Source organism: Ursus arctos, unplaced genomic scaffold (assembly GCF_023065955.2).
Source record: "Ursus arctos isolate Adak ecotype North America unplaced genomic scaffold, UrsArc2.0 scaffold_11, whole genome shotgun sequence".
In the NCBI taxonomy this organism is placed as follows: domain Eukaryota; kingdom Metazoa; phylum Chordata; class Mammalia; order Carnivora; family Ursidae; genus Ursus; species Ursus arctos.
In genome coordinates, this window is record NW_026622775.1 from 66,804,203 (window position 1) to 66,827,480 (window position 23,278).

The 23,278-nt window shown below is 41.7% G+C and overlaps 1 protein-coding gene across 3 annotated transcripts in view; it reads left to right on the plus strand.

The window, feature by feature from the left end:
• Positions 1-23,278, plus strand: part of EBF2 (EBF transcription factor 2) — a 186,990-nt gene that overhangs the window by 130,152 nt on the left and 33,560 nt on the right. For all 3 annotated transcript variants that reach the window (XM_057310199.1, XM_026518969.4, XM_026518970.4), the window contains exons 7-10: positions 748-829; positions 15,280-15,397; positions 16,905-17,035; positions 17,953-18,079. In XM_057310199.1, the coding sequence (XP_057166182.1) occupies positions 748-829; positions 15,280-15,397; positions 16,905-17,035; positions 17,953-18,079 (458 nt within the window). The remainder of the gene's footprint in view (positions 1-747; positions 830-15,279; positions 15,398-16,904; positions 17,036-17,952; positions 18,080-23,278) is intronic.

A 23,278-nucleotide genomic window follows, 5' to 3' on the forward strand; every position in this document is an offset into this window, starting at 1 on the left:
CCATTTTTCTGGTTCGATGTAGTTGTCTGATTAAAGATGCCTGATTTTAAAATTGCACAAATAGTTTATTTCAGAGACGGTTGGCTTAAAAATGTGCCTTACGATGAATAACCTTAGACCATGATTCAGTGCCTTTGTATTTTCCCGGATAATCTCCAGAAGGTCTGAGAGGACATTCACACTTGTTATTAGTCACAAAAACCCTAGTGTGTCCCTGCACACGGACCTGCCTTTGGATGGCAGCGTACCATTTTCTGATTTTATATACATTGGTTAAAAAGATCAGGGGCCCTTTGTGTGTGAGGGTACACGTGTGAGGTGTGTGAGCACGGAGGTGTGTGTGACCAGCTGAAAGCCACATGCGTGAGAAACCCTGGGATTCTGGGTGAAGTCATGCCATTTTTTACCCCGGAGCAAGACGTTTTTGCACGGCAGGCGTCACTGCTGCTTTGGAAGCCTGAGTTTTGGGAGACAGAGTGCCCTTGCAACTCCGGGGCAGGTATACACACCAGAGCCCAGCTTGTGAACCGCTTCACAATCCTCAACCCCGCTGGAGCCGCGTGTGATCGCAAACATCCAAATTTGCAAATTGCAGGGGGTCAGCGGTGTTCCTTCCCAGGCAGGGCCGGCTGAAATTCCCCAGACGTGAAATACAATCCCTTTCAAATCAAATCTAATATAATGCAGATCTATTTTCTCTTAAAAAATGTTTACTCCAAAATGTAACACATTGCTCTCTCTTCACAGATTCTTTCTAAAATTTTTCCTCAAGTGCAATCAGAATTGTTTGAAAACAGCAGGAAACCCGAGGGACATGAGAAGGTTTCAGGTAAGGGGCCTGCAGTTCTCCCCTGTTAAATCGGTCGTCCTGTTTTCTCTCTCTTGAGCACTTTCTTTCTTTTTCTTTTCTTTCCTTTTTTTTTTTCCTTAGAAAACATTACTCACCGATGCTGCTAACGTTAAAGATAACTGTGAATGATAACCCTCATCTGATAGCATTGAGGGTTTCTGCAGTTTGTACTGTTTAGGCCTTTCGCCTCTGTGGCCAAGGCCCCCGGGGAGGGGCACCAACCCAGGCTGGAGATTTGATTTTAAGCCCTCAGGCTGCCCTTCGCACACACAGCTGCCCACAGCAGGAACCGTGTTCTTGATATTCATCCACCTTGGGATTTTTCAAAGCAGCTTCTCTGTGCTTTCTGTAAGCAACAGCCTCTTCCCTTCCTTTCCCACTGATTAACTATTCAATGGTCTCTGTCGGAGTCTTTGGGAAAGCAGCAGCCCAAACAGCCGTGGTCACTTTAAGATCGCAGCATGACAACAAGACCCACGGGACAGTGACCCAGCTGCCTGGCAGTTAAATCGGCCACCGGTTTCATCACCCTTGCCACTGATGTACTGAGGATACGAGCTAATAAAAACACAGAGAGAGGCAAAGTGTGTCAGGTTGGAGATGAGAGGAAGTGCAGTCCCCCTTGGCCCCCTGCCTTAATCTTTGAAGGACCCATATTTAATCCACCAAAAGGCTTTCCTGCCATTCATACACCCTGTCGAAATATAGAGCGCTCCCTTCCCCATAGAAACACGGAAAACACGTTAAACAATAGCATTCAAGCTTGAGACTTAAAAAAAAAAAAAAAAGTCTGACAGCCATGGGAGGGATGGGGATTATTAGACTGCTGTTTTAGGTGAGAACAGTGAGGTTCCAGGGGTTTGGTAACTTGCCTCAAATCGCAGGAAGGATGCGGTGGAACCAGGAACGAGGAGGGTCGGTCTGGTCAAATCCCTTCCGCCAGACCACGAGTTTGCACCGTGGTCAGCTGCTAAGTGGATGCCTTGCTGCTGACTTTTTGAAATTCTTCTTCATTTCTGAGCCAGGGGTCACACATACTCATTTTGTGCGGGACTGCCCAAGTAATGGCGCTGCTCCCGCCTGTCACCAGAGAGTTTCTGGGGCTTAGGAACAGAGTCCTTCAGGAGTTCATGGGGCAGATGGGTGCACACAAGGCGAGAAGACTACTTTGCAAAAAAAAAAAAAAAAAAAATTCTTGTCTTTTTTTTTTTGTTCCCCTACCGAGTCATGGTCATCAAACAGTCTTGCTGGCACTGGGACATTTTTGGTTAGTTATTTAACACGATTACCAGCCTCTCTTAAAAAAGTCACAGCCCTCCTCTCCGTCATACAAATTTTCCCCTGCTGTATGGAGTGAAGACAAACAGAAATAAAATGAGCTTTCTTGGGGACCACGCAGGAGCACTGTACGGGGTGGAAGTTGATGGTGTTCTGTGTTCCAAATGCAAACGTAAATAATTTCAGTCCAAAAAAGTACAAGATTCAAAGGGATTCCAGAGTATCTTGAGGGCCAAAGCTTGGCTTTCACTTCCCAAAGAAACAGAGGTAGGAAGAGGGGTTGGCCGTTTGGAATCCTATCCCCCTATTTTCTACCATCACTTCCAAAGAGTTTTTAAATTTTGAGAACACTCTCATCAATTTGAGGAGGCTTTTAACAGAATGTCTTGTCATTTTATTTTTCTCAAGTTTTGGAAGTGTACTCACGAAGCACACGCATGCTCTATTTCCTAAACTTCTTCCCTTATTTACTAAGTGAAGGTTTCAGTGTGCCTGAGCTTTTAACAGGGTTAGAATAAATATTGCTGATCTCAAAATGATGGGAGATTCTCATCCAATGTGAAAATATCTGACTTCTGCAAAGAAAGGGATAGGTTTTTTTTTTTTTTTTTTTTTTTAGTTTGTGGATTCTAATTGTCTTATTTTGGGCGTAGAGCTAAAATTAATTGGCAATTTTTTGGGTATTTTTCATTGAGATAAGATTCATATAACATGTCGTTCATCATTTTAATAATTTTGAATTGTGCGATTCAGTGCCTTTAGTATATTCACAAGGTTGTGCAACCATCACCACTATACAATTCCAGAACATTTTCATCATCCCCAAATGAAACCCCATACCTCCCAATTCCCTTTTTTCCCCACCCACTGACAACCATGAACCCACTTTCTGTCTCTATGGATGTTGCTGTTTGGGACATTTCATAAAATTGGAATGAGCAACATGTAGCTTTTTGTGTCTGGTTTCTTTCACTTAACCTCATGTTTTCAGGTTCATCCACGTTGTAGCAGGTGTGAGCACTTCATTCCTTTTAATGGCTGAATAATATTCCACTGTAAAAATGTACCACATTTGGTTTATCTATACATCAGTTGACGGACTCTTGGGTTGTTTCTACTTTTAGGCTTTTATAAATAAGGCTGCTATGAACATTTGTGTACAAGTTTTTTGGTGTGTGAACATATGTTTTCAGTTCTCTTGAGTATATATCTAAGAGTAGAATTTCTGAGGCATATGTTAACTCTATCTTTAGCTTTTTGAGGAACTGCCGAACTGTTTTTCACAGTGGCTGCATCATTTTATATTCCCACCAGTAATGTATGAAGGTTCCAATTTCCCCATATCTTTGCCAACACTTGTTATTTTCTCTTTCTTTCTTCTTTCTTTCTTTCTTTCTTTCTTTCTTTCTTTCTTTCTTTCTTTCTTTCTTTCTTTCTTTCTTTCTTTCTTTCTTTCTTTCTTTCTTTCTTTCTTTCTTTCTTTCTTTCTTTCTTTCTTTCTTTCTTTCTTTCTTGTTTTTGTTTTAAATTCTACCCATTCTATGAATGTGAAGGGGTATCTCATTGTGGTTTTGATTTGTCTTTCCCTAATGATGTGGAGCATTTTTTTAATGTGCTTATTCGTCATTTATTTGTATATCTTCTTTGGAGAAATGTTCGTTTGAATCCTCTGTCCATTTTTAAATTGGGTTATGTGTCTTTTTATTGTTGAGTTGTAGTTTTTTTTATGTATTCGGGATACCAGGCCCTTTCTTATCAGATAAGCGATTTGTAAGTATTTTTTTCCTATTCCATGACTGTCTTTTCACTTTCTTGATAGTGCCCTTTGATGTACAAAATAATTGATAATTTTTATACTGTGCTCAGATTTTATTAAGAGTATAACCTTCAATGAATGCTCTTTACCTGGAGAAGGCTACTATGGAGAAAGCCTTGACTACATGCTATAATGGTCAAGTGAGAAACTTGGATCAAGTTCAAAATATGAAACCAAACCAGAGATTGTAGGTAATCATGGGGGTGAGGGGGTCTGAAGGAATGGTAACTTAGGTATTTCTGAAATACATATCTTATTCAGAATGACAAAGGTAATACTTTTAAACTTCATAGACAGTTACTTCATTCCTGTATTTTGTTATATGATCAATCAAACATATTTAAGCTGAAGCATTCTTTTGTGGAGATTTGCTCTGAATAGAATAGAAATATGAAATTTTTCTTACCAAATCATGAAGCCAACCAAACTCCCTCTTCTCTCCCACCTCTCTTCTTTCCCCTGTCCCCAAAATGGTCATGGAACTTGGATTCTTTTTCCCAAAATGACCAAATGACAACAAAATCATTATATTATATTTTTTTTTGTAGCCTGAAACAAACCTCTCTTTAATGCAGTTCAAGTTCTGAGTATCTCGGACATATATAAATACATATGTCTGTTTATCAAAACACAATAGGTTTAATCTTCTTTGGCTCAGATCCTTTTGAGAATTTGGTAAAAGCTATAGATTCTGTTGCCACAAAAAGCTATGTTTAAACCAAGTTTTGCTTAAAATGTCAGGTGTTCCCACATCTCTTAGTGTTCCATGGTCCCCTGACCTAAAGAAATGAAATTCATCTGCTAAATGGGCATCCTCCATGTAACTTAACCCTTACAAAGGGGACCTGTTGCCTTGGGGGTTCCCTGATAATCTTCCTGCTTTCTTATAAATGCCATCTGTTCCCAGGTGACTCCTGGACCCATATCCTCAGCCCTCACCCTTCTCCAGAGCTGCAGAAATACTTTTCTACCTTCTTCCTGGGCATCTTCCCTTGGCTTGCTAATGAGCACATGTTCACAGCAGAATTCAATACTTACTCTCTGGATCCGTGCCTTCCTCATTCATTGGGGAAATGTCACTTTCTTCTCCTAAGTATCTGCTAAATCGATCTCTTCTCCTGAACACAACTGCAATGGGTCCCTGCTTCTACTCCTTCCTTGTCCAGTCCTAAAGCTCAGATTTTGAAAGGCATGGATGATTAGTATCTTCATACCAGGCACATCCCTGGATGTTTCCATAGATCTACTACTCACTAGGCACACCTCACTGATTTCTATTACATGGAATATTACTTTAACCTTTCTACACGTTTGCCCCTCTGCCTGAGAAACCTTCACCCCTCTCCAATTTTTTATTTATACTCATGCTTCAAAACTATACCTGAATGGCATCTCTTTTGTGAGGTATTTTCTGACTCTCTCTGACAGACTCATTGGCTCCTTCTTCTGTGGCATCATTCCATTCTCTACACGCTGCTACTACACCATTGATCACATTATCTTGCAGTTGTTCATCTAAGAGACTGTGCTGCTTGAGCGTAACGGATTTTTTTTTTTAATTTTTATATTTCTCCCCAATGCCTACCGCAATACTGACCACTGTTCAGAGCTCCATAAATTGTTATTAAATAAATTTTTTAAGAGAGAGAAGGGAAAAAAGGGAAGGAAGAAAGGGAAAAAAGAAAAGATTTTTGTGGTCCCCAAAGTATCTACATCCATGGGCCATATATGCAGATCATTTCTGCCCTTCTCGAAATGGAACAATTGGGTGAAACACCCAGATTAACAGCTCAGTGAAGGAAAAGAAAGAGATTTATGTCTAGTGGAAGCCAACAGGCCTATTAAGACACAATGAACCCATTCTTTATTTCTCTACATTGTGGGGAAGTTGAAAAACCTGGAAGGAAATCAAACCAAGACAAGGAGAAGTCAAACATGTTGTCATCTCCCACACTCAGATTCTAAAATACAGAAGTTGGTAACAATTAGGGCAGTTGTTGCCAACTCATTCTCAGAGATGGGCTGACTGGGTCTGCTCCAAGTCACTGTGAAAACATAGATGTGATCATTCATTTATTCACCCACCCAACCGATATTATTGAGGACATTCAGTGTGCCAGGAACTATCCTAGGTGCTAGAGAGACATCAACAAGCAAAACAGATACAATTCACTGCCCTTGAGGGACTTATCTCCCAGAGGGAGAATATGACAAATGAGTGACTCACATAGCTTAGCTCTGCCTCTCTGTGGTCTTCAAGTGACCTTCCTGGAAGCACGGGGCCCAGCACGGTGCTAGTGAGCTCTGTGCTGACTGCCAAAACTCAGTGGTGTGGTCCCTGGCAGCTGAGGTAGAATCTAAGGGACACCTTCCATTATAATAATAGTAAGTGTGGATGCTCTTCCCAATGGTTTTCAAAGTTTTCCATGGTATCAGCTATGACAGGACACTAATGTCAACAGATCAATAACTTAGTTGATACTGAGAACATTAAAGACCTGGGTGCCAGTTATTTCCCCTTGCCTCAAGAGGACTCTGTTCTAAACAGGCATGATCACTGTAGAGGCTTGGGGTATTTTCTACCATATGGGTAAGCACTAGTTGCCCATTAGTCATTCTAGAGTTAGGAGCATGCGCCTTGACATATCTCTAACCCTAGACTAATTTTAAATGAGCTCCTTTATTCATAAACTTACAGCTTTCATGTAGTTAGGATACAGATTCTTACCATCATTTGCTGAACTTTTCTGAGTGACTTTTGTGTGTCTCAAGTTCACCCCTAAATTATTCCATTTTTAGATTAGGTCCACCAACATCATCATTTTTTTATACACTTATTCTAGGGAGAGGACTGAGAAATATATCCAGACAGGTCTTGTCATCTGTTGGCTCAAGACATAAAAGGTCAAGATATATGGGGGGCAAATGCATACATTTGCAATGAAAGAAAAGTTATCTCGGGAGCCAGACTGGGAAGGACATCAGGGCTGAGTTGATTCCTGTGTATAGGGATCTTCACACGCCCCCAGGATGGGACTGCCAGAAGGGGATTTTGAGGGTCCCTGGTGGGGGTGTGGGAAAGGGTTGTGCCCTGGAAGGACACACCTAGCAGGCATGGTGGCGGGGAGAAGGGAATGGAAGATGCAAAGATCTCTATCAGGATGAAGAAAGGAAGTGAGGCCATGTGAGCATCAATGGCATTACTGGGGTAGCTGGATAATGTGAGAGGTCTAGGGCCTGGATGCAGCCACTGCACAGGAACAATGGGGAAATTAATGTGGATGACAAAGACACCCACTCCACACAGCTGGGCGTTAGCCACTAGTCTGTTTGACTGAACGATGCAGGAGCAAGGGGCAGGGCTACTCATGTCTTGGAACAGGGCCAAGATCCATCCAACAAACCCTTATGATTTCTTAAACCCCCAGTTCTTATATAAAACTTTTTAATGGCACCACCATCTATTTTCCTTAAATAAAAAATGTTGAATGTTTCTCTCACACCCATTGAAGAGGGAAACGAGAGTTTAAATTAACTCCAAATGGTAAAAATTTAATACAGCTCCAGCTGCCTGCAGGTTTCTTCAGTTCAAATCTTTCAGTTCAAGAGCTACTCCAGCTGCTCTGTGATCTCATGCACCATTTGAAGGTTGCTGTGCTACCGAGCAGCAGTTTTAAAGCTCATAATGAAAATCACTTGACTTACGGCCTCTCTAATCAACAGGTGAGTCTATTATCTTGTGGTAATACAATCCAGATAGTCTGAGAAATAATAATTATCTATTTGGAGTCAGAAAAAAGCAAAAAAACAAAAACAAACCTCTGGGGGTCTGAGGATAGTTCCCTCAGTCCAGTGCTTTAAGCTTGGGGAAGGCTTTCTGTGCGTTACTTCAAGCTTTTCTCTTCTCACAGGATACCCTTCTGCCACCACCACTCCACGCCTTTTGGCATCTCAAATGGGGACAAGAATCAGGGTGATAAAAAATTTTAACCAACCCACATAGAGAATGTGTTTTGAGTTATTCATGGGAGAAAAGAGAGAGAAGTGACAGCAAGTAGCTGCCTGTGTAACTCTTGGTAAAGGGCATGTGAGATTTCAGGTAGGTGGAAGCAAAGCTTAAATGCTCAAACATTTTAGGAGAATCAAATTTGGGTGCTCAAACCTACCTCTGAACACATTCTGGAACAATCGGATGCAGAACTTCCTGGAAAGCAAAGCTTTCTTAGTTTTTCAATAGGTACACAGATTTTGTAGCTGCGTATGGGGACTACATGCTCCTGGTTTTTGATAAACGACAGGTGATTCATGAGGTCCTGGGGGGGGGGCGGAGTTTGGTGGAAGAGAATGGCCCAGCCAAGTCAAGAACTGCATCAAATATGTTAAGGCTCCCCTGTGGCTCTCAAAATGTTTGCTAGTAAAATGCCCTTGACCATAACCATTCCACCTGGCATATGTTTTAGATGGGAAAAGCAATGGGTTCAATGGAGTAAAATGAGGTAGGGTAGATGTAGCCAGTGTCTGTGACCTTTGAGATGGGGGAAATTTAGTTGTAAAGCAGGCTCCCTGATGACATGAGAGGCTCGTTGAAAAAAATTGCCACTTGATTTTTGTACACGTTCAATTGGTCTTTAAAAAACAAGCTCTTAAAAGATGGCCATCTTAGGCCAGATTTTCAAAATGTGCCAGTGGAAACAGTCTTCAGCATATTACTGCGCTTATGCCAATTAGATTTTATTTTTTAAATGCCAGAAGAATGATTTCAGTGACCTTGAGTTGTGTAACAAAACTTTTTCAACTCTATAAGGCTCTCTCAAATCTCATTTCCTTGATGAAAATGGTGGTCACCACCTTCATTTCAGGTTCATTTTTCTCACCTTTGGGCTCCTGGAGTATACGGTGGCCACATAATTTTAGTCCTCAATTATGCATTGCTATGTAGTCATCTCTTCTGATTATGTCTAGTGTTTGTTATGCTTCATCAGCTCCCTGGTAAGCTCCTTGAAGTCGTGACAATGTTTTCTGTAAGTCTCCATTCCACATAGCAGTAGAGTGTCACTGGAAATGTCATGGGGAGTGTCAAAAACCACCTTTGACTAATCTAAACATAGGGCGGCCTTCTTACTTAAGAAAGTGTCTTCTCGGGAATTATGTCATTAAGGCCACCATCCCCCCTCCCTTGGTGTGAGCAGCCCCACAATGCCCCACATCTGTCTCAACAGCAATCAACTTTGTGTTCTCCCGTATGACACTTGATCCTTAACCGAATAGAAAATTTAGCCTTAGGGAATATGAAACAACAGTGATTGCTAAGAATTCTGGGAATTCCTTAAAAAAAAAAAAAGATGACAAAATCCATACTTGTGGGGTAGGTGTTTAAAGGTAATTTTGGAGACTCTGGAGTCCAGTAACAAAGAAGAATCTAGGCTTTAAATCTGGTTTGAAAATACGATGTGTGCCAAGAATAAAGTGGTAGGGAGAAACAATTTGCAGTAGCCAATTGTTTGTTGTTAGCCTGGGTTGAATTAATGGAGGCTTAGACAAAATTGTTTCATCAGAGTCGCTTTGCCAAATGTGAAAATTAGCCAGTGTATAAAAACACCAACGGAGTCTTTTTCCCTCATGATATGGACTCCAGACTTGGTTGCCCACCACAACCAGAAGTCTGTCTTGCTTTTCTCTGTCCCTTTAATGGTCTCTATGTCTCTTTCCTCCTACCACAGGTGGAAAATAAAATCCCACATAATAGTTACGCTTTGGGAAAGCTGAAATAACATATATAGCAACTGAACAGTTATAAGGGAAAAGCACATCATGAATTTAATTCCATTTCCAGATGTAAAATGTCATAAAGAATTTTTTTTCCATACTTGGCAAAATAACACGAATTTTCGAGACCATTTTATTTAGCTTGGTGGATGCGTGTTTGTGGGTAGGTATCAGAGAGTCTTCCACCTCAAGTGTGCCCTAAATGCTACATATCTGGGCTTTACTGCGATTAAACTACCAAAGGCCCCATGTTCAGCTAGAAGGTACACTACCCTCATTGAAATGGAGGGGAAATGGGTCCGACAAATGGTAGAATTTGGTGTTTTCAAAGCAAGAACTCTGATGTGTATGGGGAGGTTTCTAACCCAGTATAATTATTCTCTCGTGACTATAGACACCAGGATTCTCATCTGTTTCAAAGAACAGATCATGTAGTCATTCCACACATTTTTCATTGACTTCTCTTTTTCCTACACTCTTCTATGTGAGACGTAAGGCCTTTGTAGGAACACCTGGGTGTGAGCTGAGACAGGCTGGCAGTAGACTCCAAGCTGGTCATTCCTCTGACTTAAGTAAATCAACCAAATCATACAGTTATAGCTTGGAGAAGGAGAGATGTTAAAAAAAAAAAAATAGAAGTGTGATGTTCCAACAAAGCCAAAGACATTTCAGAGTGAGACATAAAAATGCCCCGTGTGTGGGAGTAAGTCAAGTTGGTAAGGGTTCCCATGCTGCATGCTATCATTCCGATACCAAAGGAGCTGTTCCTCTGTTGGAAACCTGGTTGTACAGATTAACGGATGTGCCCACCTAAGGAGTAACTCCCACCGTGGCCTTGTATAGGCAGGAAAGAGCTCTTTACAACTCAGCTCCTGCTTTGTATAAATTATTAGAGTGAGGGACATGGGAGTACTTTTAGATAATGAGAAGAAAAAAAAATAATTTGAGCAAGCCAATCATTTTCTTGAGTACTTTTAGCAGATTGCTAACACAGTTCTTCAAACTGTCTTGTATTTTTCAAGGGGAGCTACAGACTTTTTCTTCATGTAGCTAAAACTGCCATTGAATCGGATGATTCTGAATGGAACCCACACTGCCACTCTCCAATTGCTCTGTGTTTAAATTCACTAAAAATTAGAGATCACACAAAGCAAAGGAAGGAATTGCAAAAACTGAAGAATGACTTCTGCTTTAAAAAATGCAAGCAATTTCAATGGATCCCTACTTCTCTTTCTTGGAATCTTGTTTTTAAGGTGTCATGTCATCAACAATATTTGCGTGAATATCAGGGGTTATTGCTTTTGTGTTGAACTGAAATATCTCAGTCGAGGAGAGCTATAATTGGCAGTAGCTTGGGTTTCAGATCTGCAAGCTTTCCTTTCAGAGCTTTGAGCTAAAATACAGATACACCAAATATGAGAAACAAATGAAAGCTGTCATAGTGTCAGCAGCACAAACCGGGGGTCCATCCCACACAAATTATGGACATCTGTATTCCTAATTGGCATTCTTTCGGGCTGTGCCAACAGAATGGCAGTGCCAAGAGAGGCCGACAGCTTTAGAAAAGACCAGGTATCAGGTTTAGGTGATAGGAGACGCTGATGGGACATAGAAGTTCCTTTGTCGGCAATATTCTCCATATGTTTGTTATAAGGTTCACGACTTTTCGTTTTGGCTACCTCCAAAACGGCACCCTTTGTCAAGTCTAAATTTGCTACTTTGAAAACAGATCAGTTTATGAGCTCAAGAGAACAAGTGGTATTGATGGTTATATGATCAGAAGATCGTTGGCAAAGATGCATACAAATAGTTAACAAGGTAATGGTAAGAAATGTTGACCTTGATTTGTTTAGCTAAGATGTAAAGATTTTTGAAGGTCAAAGGTGTCCTTGTGTAGTGTTTTGGAGTCTAACTGTGTCTGACCCTCTAACATTAAGCTGCTGTGGCCTGCAGTTTTGAAGAGTGAAGCAAACCAGGGGAAAAGAGAGAAGGGGGGAGAACAGGAAATGGAGTGAGGTGTTTCAGGAAGTTGTCAGGGGTTGACTGATTGATTCCAGATGGAAAAGGTCAGCCTTTGTGACCCAGGAAATACTCACTAGGGGAAAGAAGTTGGCTTGTGGAAAGGGAAGGCCTGGGAGTGAGACGATGCTGGAATGCACATTCCACTTCCTTTAGTCCCCAAACATTCAGAAACTTTAACTTGTCTGAATAGAATAATATCAGTGTTGTCATCGTTCATCAGAAAACAGGGAAGGAAGTTAAATTCAAGACTTTGAATGTACCAAATGTATCTTCACCTCCATAATGTAGTTCATTTTCTTCCAGAAGGAGAGTGGATGTAAAAGTCAATATTTGTATGTGTGTTTGTGTGTGTGCAGGCATGCACGTGAATAAGAACAACCAGCAAACATGTCCCGTTTTGCATGGTGGAGTTGGAGGACTAAATTCTCTCTGTTTTGCCAGTTCACTTTAATTGACAGATTCTTCTAGATACCTCACGGCCTAAGATATTTGGAATATTAAAAATGGGAACTCGCCTTGTATCTCTATATATACACACACACGCACATACATTTGGACATAATTTAAAATCTTGTAATAAATTTTGCAGACACTGAAATAATTCAGGTTAATTCCCTTGCTGTCATGAGAGGCCAGCGCTAGCCAGCAAGAGATTAAAATTTATTTCCATTGTTAATAGAAAATAATGAAGTGCATCTGAACCATCAGGGTATGTCATTCGGGAAATGTTCACTTTGGAACTGAATCTCACTCCACCCAAATGGACAATGATGAAATCAGCTGGCTCAAGAAAGCCCCATATTTTGTGGCAAGAATGCATGAGGAGCACTAAAGTACAGTATGACAAGAAGCTTGTGGAATGAATTAAAGTGGTCTCAGAGAGAATGCTTTCTATATCCACATAATCCTCTGACAGGCTGTGGTTCCCCTCACTGTGCCTAACACAGCTCATTAGCAATTAAAGCCTGAAATGCCCTCTTGTTTTTAGATCTTCCAGAGATGGCAGCTCTGTCAATCCATTCACACATACAATTTATAAAAGTTAGCTGATTCCTCTTTTTTATCCACCTTCTCCTATTATTTTCAGGGGGTAAGCATATGCAGAGGTGAATGCTTTCAACCTTCATACTCATCTTCACCCCATGCCAGGAGCCTGGGCTTTTTTCTTCCTTTGACTATGATGCCATCTTGTGCTTGCCCTGATAAGGATTGTGCCTCCATGCACTTGCAGAGAGTGATGGATGTCTCCATCTTACGGTGGCCACCATACAATAGGAAATTTCTGGAAGGATTTTCCCCAGACTCCTAACATGTTGACGTGGGACAATTGAAAACAGATCTGGAGCTAGACAGGCTACATCCCTGAATTATGAGCTATTGACAATCATTGTCTGAACAACAACTGAGGTTCCTTTAAGTTCCTTTTGATGTCATAGGGAGGCAGGGATACCATACCTGTAGTGTATTCACAAGTGAGGAACTGAAGTGTGGGAGAGACACATAGCTCACTAGGAACACATTCTATCGTCTCTGAATGTCCAGGGCCTGATGTAATACCCAACATGTAGCGGGAGCTCAGTGAATGCTTTTGGGATGAATGAGTGATACCCACTTATGTCTGTGGAAAATTCCTGTATGCAACTGTCATGCCCATGGGACAAGGTTAAGTGAAATGTTTTAGGGACTCATGCTTTTAGGGTTTCTCCTGAACCCCTATTATATTGAAATTTATATTTAAAAAAATTAAAAGCTACCCTCTAAAATTCTATTGAAGGTAAAAAAAAAATCAGAAGGATTTCCTTGGGTTGGGCGTTAGTAGGGGGGAAAATCAACTGAGAAGGGACACAGGATAACTTTCTGGGGAGATGGAAATGTTCTGTACCCTGATATGGTCTGTCTTACCGGGATGTGTCTGTCAAAACTGCAGCTAAGATTTGTGCATTTCAATGTATGTAAACTTCACCTAAAAAAAGAGAAGGATTTATTATACTATCCTGTTCACTTTGTTTGCTTGAAATTATTCATTGTAGAAAACTTTTAATGCCATCAAATGAACCTTACTTCACATTAGAGATAAGGCAGGGCCACGGTTCCCCTCCCCCCAGCCCTTCATTTAATAAGGAAGGAAAGGATGGCAGAAAAATTATAAGTAGAATATCAGCAAATTTAATTTGGGAGTAGACAGGAAGAGTCATTTTTAAATACGGCTCCTCTTTATGCACCTATTCAATGCCTTTCCTCCAGAGGTCTATATATATGCACAAATATGTATATAACAAGTTATTTTCTCAAAAAATTGCATGCATAACTGACAAAGAGACTCACATCTAAGATGGCCCATCCTCCTGGGTGCACTCAAGTCCACCCCTCTGCTACACTTTCCCAGCTGCTCTGGCCTTCACCGACTTCTGCCTCCTGGACCTGCAGCACACACATCGAACTCAGCTTGATTTCGTGTTGTGTGCTCTTTGTTTTATGTGTCGGCCCTGTTCCTCCAGCCCGAAAGTGAGCTCTTTATGGGTAGGGACCCTGCCTTGTACTTTGGTAATCTAGCCTGTGTGTCTGCCTTTGCAGAGCCTCCCTTAGAGCTGACACTACGGGAGGGGCTCAGTGAGTGATGTCACCTGTCCTAGTGACAGGCCAAACAAGGCAGAGGTGAAGCAGTTAGGGAGGAGCTCATCCCCATGTGGCATGTGACAGGCCCTGCACCTAATGCTTTACATGTAATATCTCATTTTATCCTTACTTTATTTATTGAGCCCTTGAGATAGGCATTGTTGTTTGTGTTTTTCAGATGAGCAAAATGGAGATTAGAAAAGGTGAGGTAATTTGTCCCAGGTTACCAGGTTGCGGAACAGCTGGTGTGGTGGTGTTAGTTCTAGCTGACTCCCAATCCATGTTCGTCCACTGTTCCATACCCATCTCTCTTCCCTTTCCTCTGCCTAAATACTAAATGTCCTACATTTTCAACACTGAACTCCAGCAACTTCATCTCACCAGAAAATGGAGCATCTCCGCCCCTGCTCTCTTGCGGGTGGGGACACCCCACAAACAGCTCCTCAGGCAGCATCTCTGTGCTCAGCATTACTTAAGCAGACATTAGAAGTTCAAGAACCCGTCCCGAGCTGGGAGAGATGACCTCCCAGCCGGTGGTGAGATCTTCCTTTCCTGAGTGCACACAGTCGGCTCCTTGGTGTGACCACAGCTCTAGGGTCAGCTGGGAATGGTTGTCCAGGTCCTGTGGGAGAGAACAAGATTTTTAGAACCAGCAGGCAGATGGCCAGTTTCCCCACTCCATCACGGGGGCGTGGTTTGAATGCAAATAGGTAACAACATGCAAGTGAAGGGTGGCCTCTTTTTCCAGGAAGCTCTGCCATAATCACAGGGGGCGGATGACCTGCTGAGATGCCAAGGGCATGACCCTGGTCCAAGATTCTGTTCTGTCTCTCATTAGCCATAGAGAAGTCTGGCAAAACAGTAGGCTGAGACTTTTCCTACTTTATGTACAACTAACGCCACCCCCTCCCATTTTACTTTAAATATGCAGGTCGTGTTGTCAACAACAGTGAACGTGGATGGACATGTGCTGGCTGTTTCTGACAACATGTTTGTTCATAACAACTCAAAGCATGGCCGGCGAGCAAGAAGGCTGGACCCATCAGAAGGTAAGGCTGCCTGCTATCTGGGCTGAGAACGGCAGACAAATCAAGGTCTCCACCATTGTCCTGGTTTGAATTTTAAATTTATGTCTGAGCCGGCATGGAGAAAGTACACAAGATCTTGTGGGTTTTAAGTGAAGTTGTAAACACTGACTCCTGCCTGTTCTGTTGCAACCCTGCATGCCTCCCAGCCGGCGCTCAGGCCCCCGTGCCTTACCACCTCTGCCATCTAGTCCTGTGTTTTTCTTTTTGCTAGACGGGCATTTCAGGCAAACGTAGGCCTATGACATCTTAGTTAAACAGGAACATTACAGTGCCAGACATGTATGAATAAGTGTCAGATGTGCCCTTAAACAGATTGTGGGCAAAACAAAACAATGTGCGGAATGAAATTGACACTAATTGATTTTTGTTTGCTTGGACAAGAAGAAATCATGATCTGCTCTGGGTAGTTTTCCATGTGCATTAAAGTCGTCAGAAATACTGGTCACTGTTCAACTTCAAGTTGTCCAAAAAATTAAAGCATATCAAGGAAGATAACTGACAAATACCTGAGTAAATTCCATCTTTCACACTCCCCAACTCACTAGGGGTAGTAAGGCTTTGTAATATAGGGTAAATGGCTAACCTAGGCTACTATTTTAGTGTGATGTTTTGCTGTATACTGCCCACCAGCCCCCACCCCAGCTTGGTCCTTAAAATGTGTCTTGTATCAATTTAAATAGGAATTAATGAACTGAAAGAAAATGATTGAATCAGTAAAGAATTTGGAGTGGTGTTAATTCTCCCACAGTGGGCACTGAAAGGGGAGAAGAAAATCCCAGGGTTCAGAACTAGGAACCCATCCAGTTTCTTTTGACTGATTGGATGTGATTGACTGGCTGTTCAAAGGGGGCTCATGTTTTTGGAGTCCTGCCAAAGTTCTCCTCCACCTTTGACCCTGTCAACTTTGGAAATGGAGTGATGGATTGACTTTAGTTATGGCCTGAAAACCATATTGGGTTCCTGTTGGGATGTAAAGTCCAGAGGCCTTGAACATATGGAAGAAGGGGGGGAAATCCGTCCTACAAAGTTAGGAAAGTGATTAGAAATTGTCTCTTGATAGAGCTTGAAAAAACTTCAACTATGATAGATTTTACTTTCTCCTTTTCTCACTAGCACATTAGCAGGCCTTGTAAATCTTAACATCTTGGGGCAGAGGAGGTGGGGAGAGAAAAGGGATTTACACATTTCCAGTGTGATCAACTTATAAAAATATGGGGGAAAACAACAGGGTTTTAAAAACACCCTTTGCACAATTAGCTAAGTGTTCCACGTTTTCATACATAGTGGTCAACTCATTAGGCTTTAATGACCTGGTGAAAACCAGCAACCAATTAGGGAATGATGGCAAGTCAGCAAAGCTCAACTTAAACCTGGAATAACCAACAACTTTCAAGAGCAGCCAATCCCCAAAACTCCAAATTTCAACCATCAAAGGACAGCTCAGACATTTTCTTTTCTATCTTCTTAGCTACCCCCTGCATCAAAGCCATTAGCCCAAGTGAAGGCTGGACCACAGGAGGAGCCATGGTCATCATCATTGGAGACAACTTCTTTGATGGTCTCCAAGTGGTATTTGGGACCATGCTTGTATGGAGTGAGGTAGGCAAAAACAACTTGTTTCCCTGATTTTCTTTGGCCCAAAGATGGTTTTGATTTGGGGAAATGTAATTCCTGGAGTATCAGTGACATGAATGCACATTACTGAGTACCTACTGTGAGCAAGTCACCAAGAATTAAAAGACATGTAAGCCACAATTTATTGTAGGCATGGATCCCTTAAAAAGATAAATATTTATCACAGCATTGTTTATAATTGTAAAAAATTAGAAACAGCCTAAATATTGAATAATATGAGAATGGTTCAATTCCCACATTAAAACTTTGGTTTTGAAAAAGTTCCAATGACACAGAAGGAGGGATTGTATTTATGCTATAATGCTAAGTGAAAAAAAAAATCAGGACAACAGTGTCTATGGATATAAAATCTAATTATATAACAGCCATCCATAGAAAAGTACTAGAAACACACCAAAGATTAACAGTGGCCATCTCTGGGTTATGCAATGTTAATATTTTTTTTCATATTTTTCTATAATTTCCTAATTTTCTAAAGTGGATATGTTCTACTTTCATAATGAGAAAACCAACAAGACAGTACAAAAAGACAAGTAACAGTGCTAGGTTGGAAATGGAAATTGCCAAGTCACTACATGAGAGAGTAGCTGTACAGGACGCAGGGAGGGAGTGAATACAGGGATGGGCCCCGGAGGTTGGAGGAGTCTTGAGCTGGACTGGTGGGAAGGCGAGGATCTAGACAGGTTAAGTTGTGAGGAAATTCCAGGGTGGGAGGGAGAAACATGTGAGATAGAGGGACAGGGCATTTGGAGCATTTGGGGTACCATGAGTATAGCCAGTTTGCCCTGGGGGGGTTATCGCCAGAGATGCTCCTGTCCTCTGTAGCCTTGGTGATAACTTGTATAACAGGTATTTTATTTCTCTGCCTATTCATTCCTCAGCTAATAACTCCTCATGCCATCAGAGTGCAGACTCCTCCTCGGCACATCCCCGGAGTAGTGGAAGTGACATTATCTTATAAATCCAAACAGTTCTGCAAAGGAGCTCCAGGGAGGTTCATTTACACAGGTGGGTGAGAAAATGATCCAAGGGAGATGGGCTCCTGGTTCACCTTTGCTCTAGTTCCCAGTGTCTCCACTTTATAATGATTTTACCTTTCCTAGGTCTTCTTACTAGTGTGGGAAGAATGGACTGGGTGATAGGTGTTGAATGGGGAAGTGTAGACTTGATTTTAAATTTTATTTTATGCAAGCAATTTCCAAACAGTGGAAGATGATCACGGGAGCTCATTTCATGAGTGCCTCTTTATAAATTTGACTGAGCTAGAACCATGCTAGAACAGACTTTTATCTAAGCATTCAGATAAAAAATTAGACCAACTGGCTGGCTATAGCTAAATTGTCTTGAAAAGGATTTGTAAAAATTGCCAATGGTGCTGCAGAGTGGTTCAAATTGTCTTAACATTTTATGAAAGTAGGAATTAACTATTATTTCAATATTTGTTGAAATTTGCTGAATATTTGTTTAAAAATATTTGTTTAAAATTTGTTGAATATCTACTTTTTCTATGTGGAAGGTATAATGACTTGTGAGACATGGTTCCTATTTGGAAATGTAGAAATTTTAGGAGGAGGAGGCGATGGTATATTGCACAGAACAGCTGGGGAATTAGAATATTCAAAATGTTTAGTGTTTCCAATGAATGAATGGAATATGAGTGCCAAGAAGACAGAGTTCAGTGTGAACTAGAGTAGGGGGGAGGGGTTTCAAGGAGGAGATGGATATCAAAGACTATTTTTAAGGGTGGGGAGAATTCAAATAGGCTGAGAAGAAGGAAGAATGTCCCAACTATGGGAATCCCATGTGCTGGGGCCCAGTAGGTAAGGTGAGCAGGTGTCTGGAGGAGAGAAGGCTGGTTTACAGCCAAGGCAATGCACTGGGGTAGAACTTAGACCAGAACTTAGCCCACATGAGCTAGGAATGGGAGGGAAGGAAAACATAAAACCACTGAAAAGCCCTGTAGGGTACCTAGAATGGTCAAATTCAGAGCAGAACATCAAATGGTGGTGATCAGGTGTTGGGGGAGGGAGAATGGGAGTGTTATTTAATGGGTACAGAGTTTCAGTTTTGTGAGATGAGAAGTTCTGGAGATCGGTTGCCCAGTGTGAAGACACTTTACACTTAGAAATGGCTTCAGATGGTAAATTTTGTCATGTGTGTTTTACCATAATTTAAAAAAACAAAACAAAAACCATAAAGCCTTGTACAGGAATTCAGACTTGATTTGTAAGATGACGTTAAGTGTTCTTGTAAGAAACACAAATACTCTTCATATAAAGATTGAGTTAGGGAAACGACTGAAGGCAGGAGGATCAACTAGGATATTATAATTTGAAGGAGAAAATAAGGGGTATAGACAAAGAAATATATAAACTTAGAAAATATAGCAGGCACATTATGAAATTCTAATAATATTTTATAGTGTCTTCTCTTGTTTGGATTCAGACTCCCCTTCTTGTTTATGTGTAAACGTCTGGTTAGATATCACTGAGGAGTAGATGGAGGAGAACTTTTAGGTATATTTATTTAAAATTTCACCTTTGAATTTTCTCTCTTGAGATAGGTACATCTTGGTTGGTTTATTGTGTATGTGTGTTTCTGTGGAAGATGCTATTACAGTCACAGTACAATATTTACTGCTCTAGCTCCCAAAGGGACATAGTTTATTCATTCATTTAAATGAGTGTTTATGACATGCCTAGTACCATGGGCTGGCACAACTCTAGGCTCTGGGATATAGAAATGGGCAAGATAAAATCCCTCATTTTAATAAAACTTACTTTCTAGAGGGGAAGACAGCAAAGAAAATAGATGATATAATTTCAACAGTAATAAGTAAGGGATAAAGAATGAGGGAGGGCTCTGTGTGGGGTGGTCAGGGAGGGACTCTGTGAGGAAGGGACATTGAATGGAGACCTCTATCACAGGTGTGGAAATCTATCCCCCTGCCTCCGTATCTTTGTGACCTTCTCTCCTCTCCATTCACATTGCCTTTCTTTGGTACCTGGAACTGTTCAGGGCTGCGTTTGTTTGGTTCACCAGTGTTCTCTAGAGCAGTGTCTGGCTGTCAGAGAATTGGGGGTGAGTGTCCCAGGCAGAGAACAGATTACAGACTGAGAGGTGGGACTAAGCCTGGCATCATCAGGGAAGAGCATGAATACCTCTGGCCAGAATGGCGCTGGTGATGGAAGATGAGGTAGGAAAGGCAGGTAGGACAAGGGGTTTGGAAGGGAAGACACTGAGGATGTTGAACAAGGGAGCAGTCAGCATCCAGACAGGATTTAAAGCCACAGGGCTGGATGAGATGGCCTCAGAAGAGAGTGGAGCTACAGGATGGAAGAAGTCTCAAGATGGTGCCTCAGGAACACCAGTATGTAGGGCTCAGGGTGACAGGAGGAGCGCAGGAAGGTGACTGAGGAGGAGTGGCTGGTGGGGTAGGAGGAAAGCAGGAGTGTGGGCTGTCCCTGAGCTTAGGCGAGGAATGGGTCTCACTTTGGGATGCTTTCCACATCCAGGGCTCTGGTATCTCTGTTTTCTCTACCTACTGTATATGGATGACCATCTGGCCTGTGAGGAGACTGGTAGGACAAATAGCGATCATGTGGCAACCAATCCTCAGCTCTCTTCTGAAGTAATGAAAGATGTGACTACTCAGTGAGGCCATGGATGTGTGGAGCCTTGGTGTTGTGTGCATGTGAATGCACATGTGGGTATCTGCGTGAAAACTCGAAGAAGCAGAGGTCCTAACCCTTGGCTGTGCTTTAAATCACTGACACCTGGGCCCCAGACCAAGTAGCTCCGAATCTCTGAGGGCAGGTCCCAGGCATCAGTGTACTTGATACATTCATTGAGCAAACATCAGTTCTAAATTATGCTCAAGGCACAAAACCAGTAATTTCAGTAGGCCTCTAGCAGCTTACAGTTCTAGAAGGGGAGATAGACACCTGGAGATGATGATAATTGGGTTAAGTCCCATAGGAGGTATAAATGCAAGGAGTAGGGAGTGGCTGACTTTAGGGAATCAGGGAAGGCTTTCCAGAGGAGGTGACAATAGAGCGACATTTCTAAAGGAAAGTGGGAATTTGCCAGACAGAACAGAGGAGGCCATGAACCACAGTTTGTGGAAACAGTGTCTGCTTAAAGGGGAGCCCACATAATAATGAAAATAATAGATATTATGTTATTTGTAAATTCAAAGAATTATAGAGATGATGAGATATTGCAGATCACCTGGTCAACTCCCTCTTTTGCAGATGGGAGAACTAAGACCCAGGCAGAAGCGACTTGTCACAATTGCCCATTGAATTTGAGATGGAGTCAGAACAAGGACTCAGGTCTCTTGCCATCCTGCCTAGTGTCTTTTATTTAGCAAATATTGTCATCAAATAGCTCTGTTTTCCTAATGTGCTAAAATTTTATTGACTTATTCATGAAGCAAATATTAATCGAGCGTGCTTTCTATGGTCAGCACTGTGCTATGTGCTGGGGACACTGTAGACAAGTCAGACCAGCAGGATCCTTCCTTCATTATGGTATAGTAATGTGAAGATGAACTACTTATGCTCTAGGTTTGGGCTTCTTTGATGCCTATAGTTCTGAAATCTTGTGTAAGTGACTTAACTTAGTCTCCCCATCTATAAAATGGGCCACCTATCTCACAGAGCTGTGGTGAGACTAAATAATACTGTGCATGTAAACAGTGGTGTTTGGCTCTCCAGGGAAAAGCAGTGGGGAGGGAGTGGTAGAGTTGGTTGTATTTGCTGATTTCCATGGTACCACTATGACATCAGCTGGCTCACAAAATTTCTGAAAATTTTATTAATATTTTTTTATTATGTTAGTCACCATACAGTACACCCCTAGTTTTTGATGTAAAGTTCCATGATTCATTACTTGCATATAACACCCAGTGCACCATGCAATACGTGCCCTCCTTAATACCCATCGCCAGCCTATCCCATTTTCCCACCCCCTCCCCTCTGATGCCTTCAGTTTGTTTCCCAGAGTCCATAGTCTCTCATGGTTCATTTCCCCTTCTGTTTACCACCCCCCCTTTCTTCTTCCCTTTCTTCTCCTACCGATCTTCCCACTTCTATGTTCCATAAATTTTAACAACCTGCTGTCACGAGCTGGTAGAAGTCGGGTCTAGAGTGCCTCTTCATGTAAGCACTTGGGATAGAGAGTGACTATACCTTACTATTCAAAAGCACTTATTATTAATAATATTCTTATGATTAGTACCAGGGTTATTACAATGGAAACTTTTACTATCAGGGTTATTACCATGGAAACTTGAATGAGTAATTACAAATGTGATGAGTACTAAAAAGGAGTTGTATGGGATGCTGGGAATATACACTTGGGAAATTGAACCTTCTTAAACTAAGATATTGGGGAAGGCTAAGAACAGTCCAAATGCAAGAGACAGAATGTGCAAAGGCCCTGGGGTAAGAAAGGACATGGATATATATGATGGCTCCTATGAACAGGACAGAAAGAATGAGTTAAAGAAAGGTTGGCCTCAAGCTGGAAGGGAGGGTTGGGACCTGCTTCTTTGGCTCTACCCCAAGTGCCATGGGGAGCTATTGGAATATTTTTAAACTGGGGTGTGCCATGATCAGATTTGCCTTTTAAACAATCGTTCTGGCGGAATTGTAGAGAATGGCTTGGAAGCCAGGGTGGATTCAAGGAGGTCAGTTGGAGGCCAGCGTGGTGGCCCCATCCAGAAATGATGGCAGCTTGGACCAGAGTACCGGTAGTGGGGACAGGCAGAAGGGGATGGGATCTAGGAGGTAACATTGGCAGCACTTGATGATTGATTGGATGGGGTGAAGGTTGGGGAAGGGAGGGGAGGAGATGCTTCTCAGGTTTCAGGTTTGAAAAATTGGGTGGGTATAGTGTAGAAAGTGATTTTTAAAAAGGTATAAATTGCTAAGGGAGTTCAGAGGAAGGACAAAATACTTCCAGCTGGTGGAGAGGTGGGAAGATTTAATATTGTAAAGATGTCAATTAATGCATAAATTTAACACAATGCCAATCAAAGTACCAACAAAATGTTTGGGGAAACTTTACAAGAGTTCACCTGGAAAAATAAAGGTGCTAAAATAGGACCCCTCAGTTTGAAAAATGAGAGGGCCATGCCCTACCAGACTTAAAACCTATTTTGAGTAATTAGAAGAATATGGGGCTTTGGAGGAACATACAAAA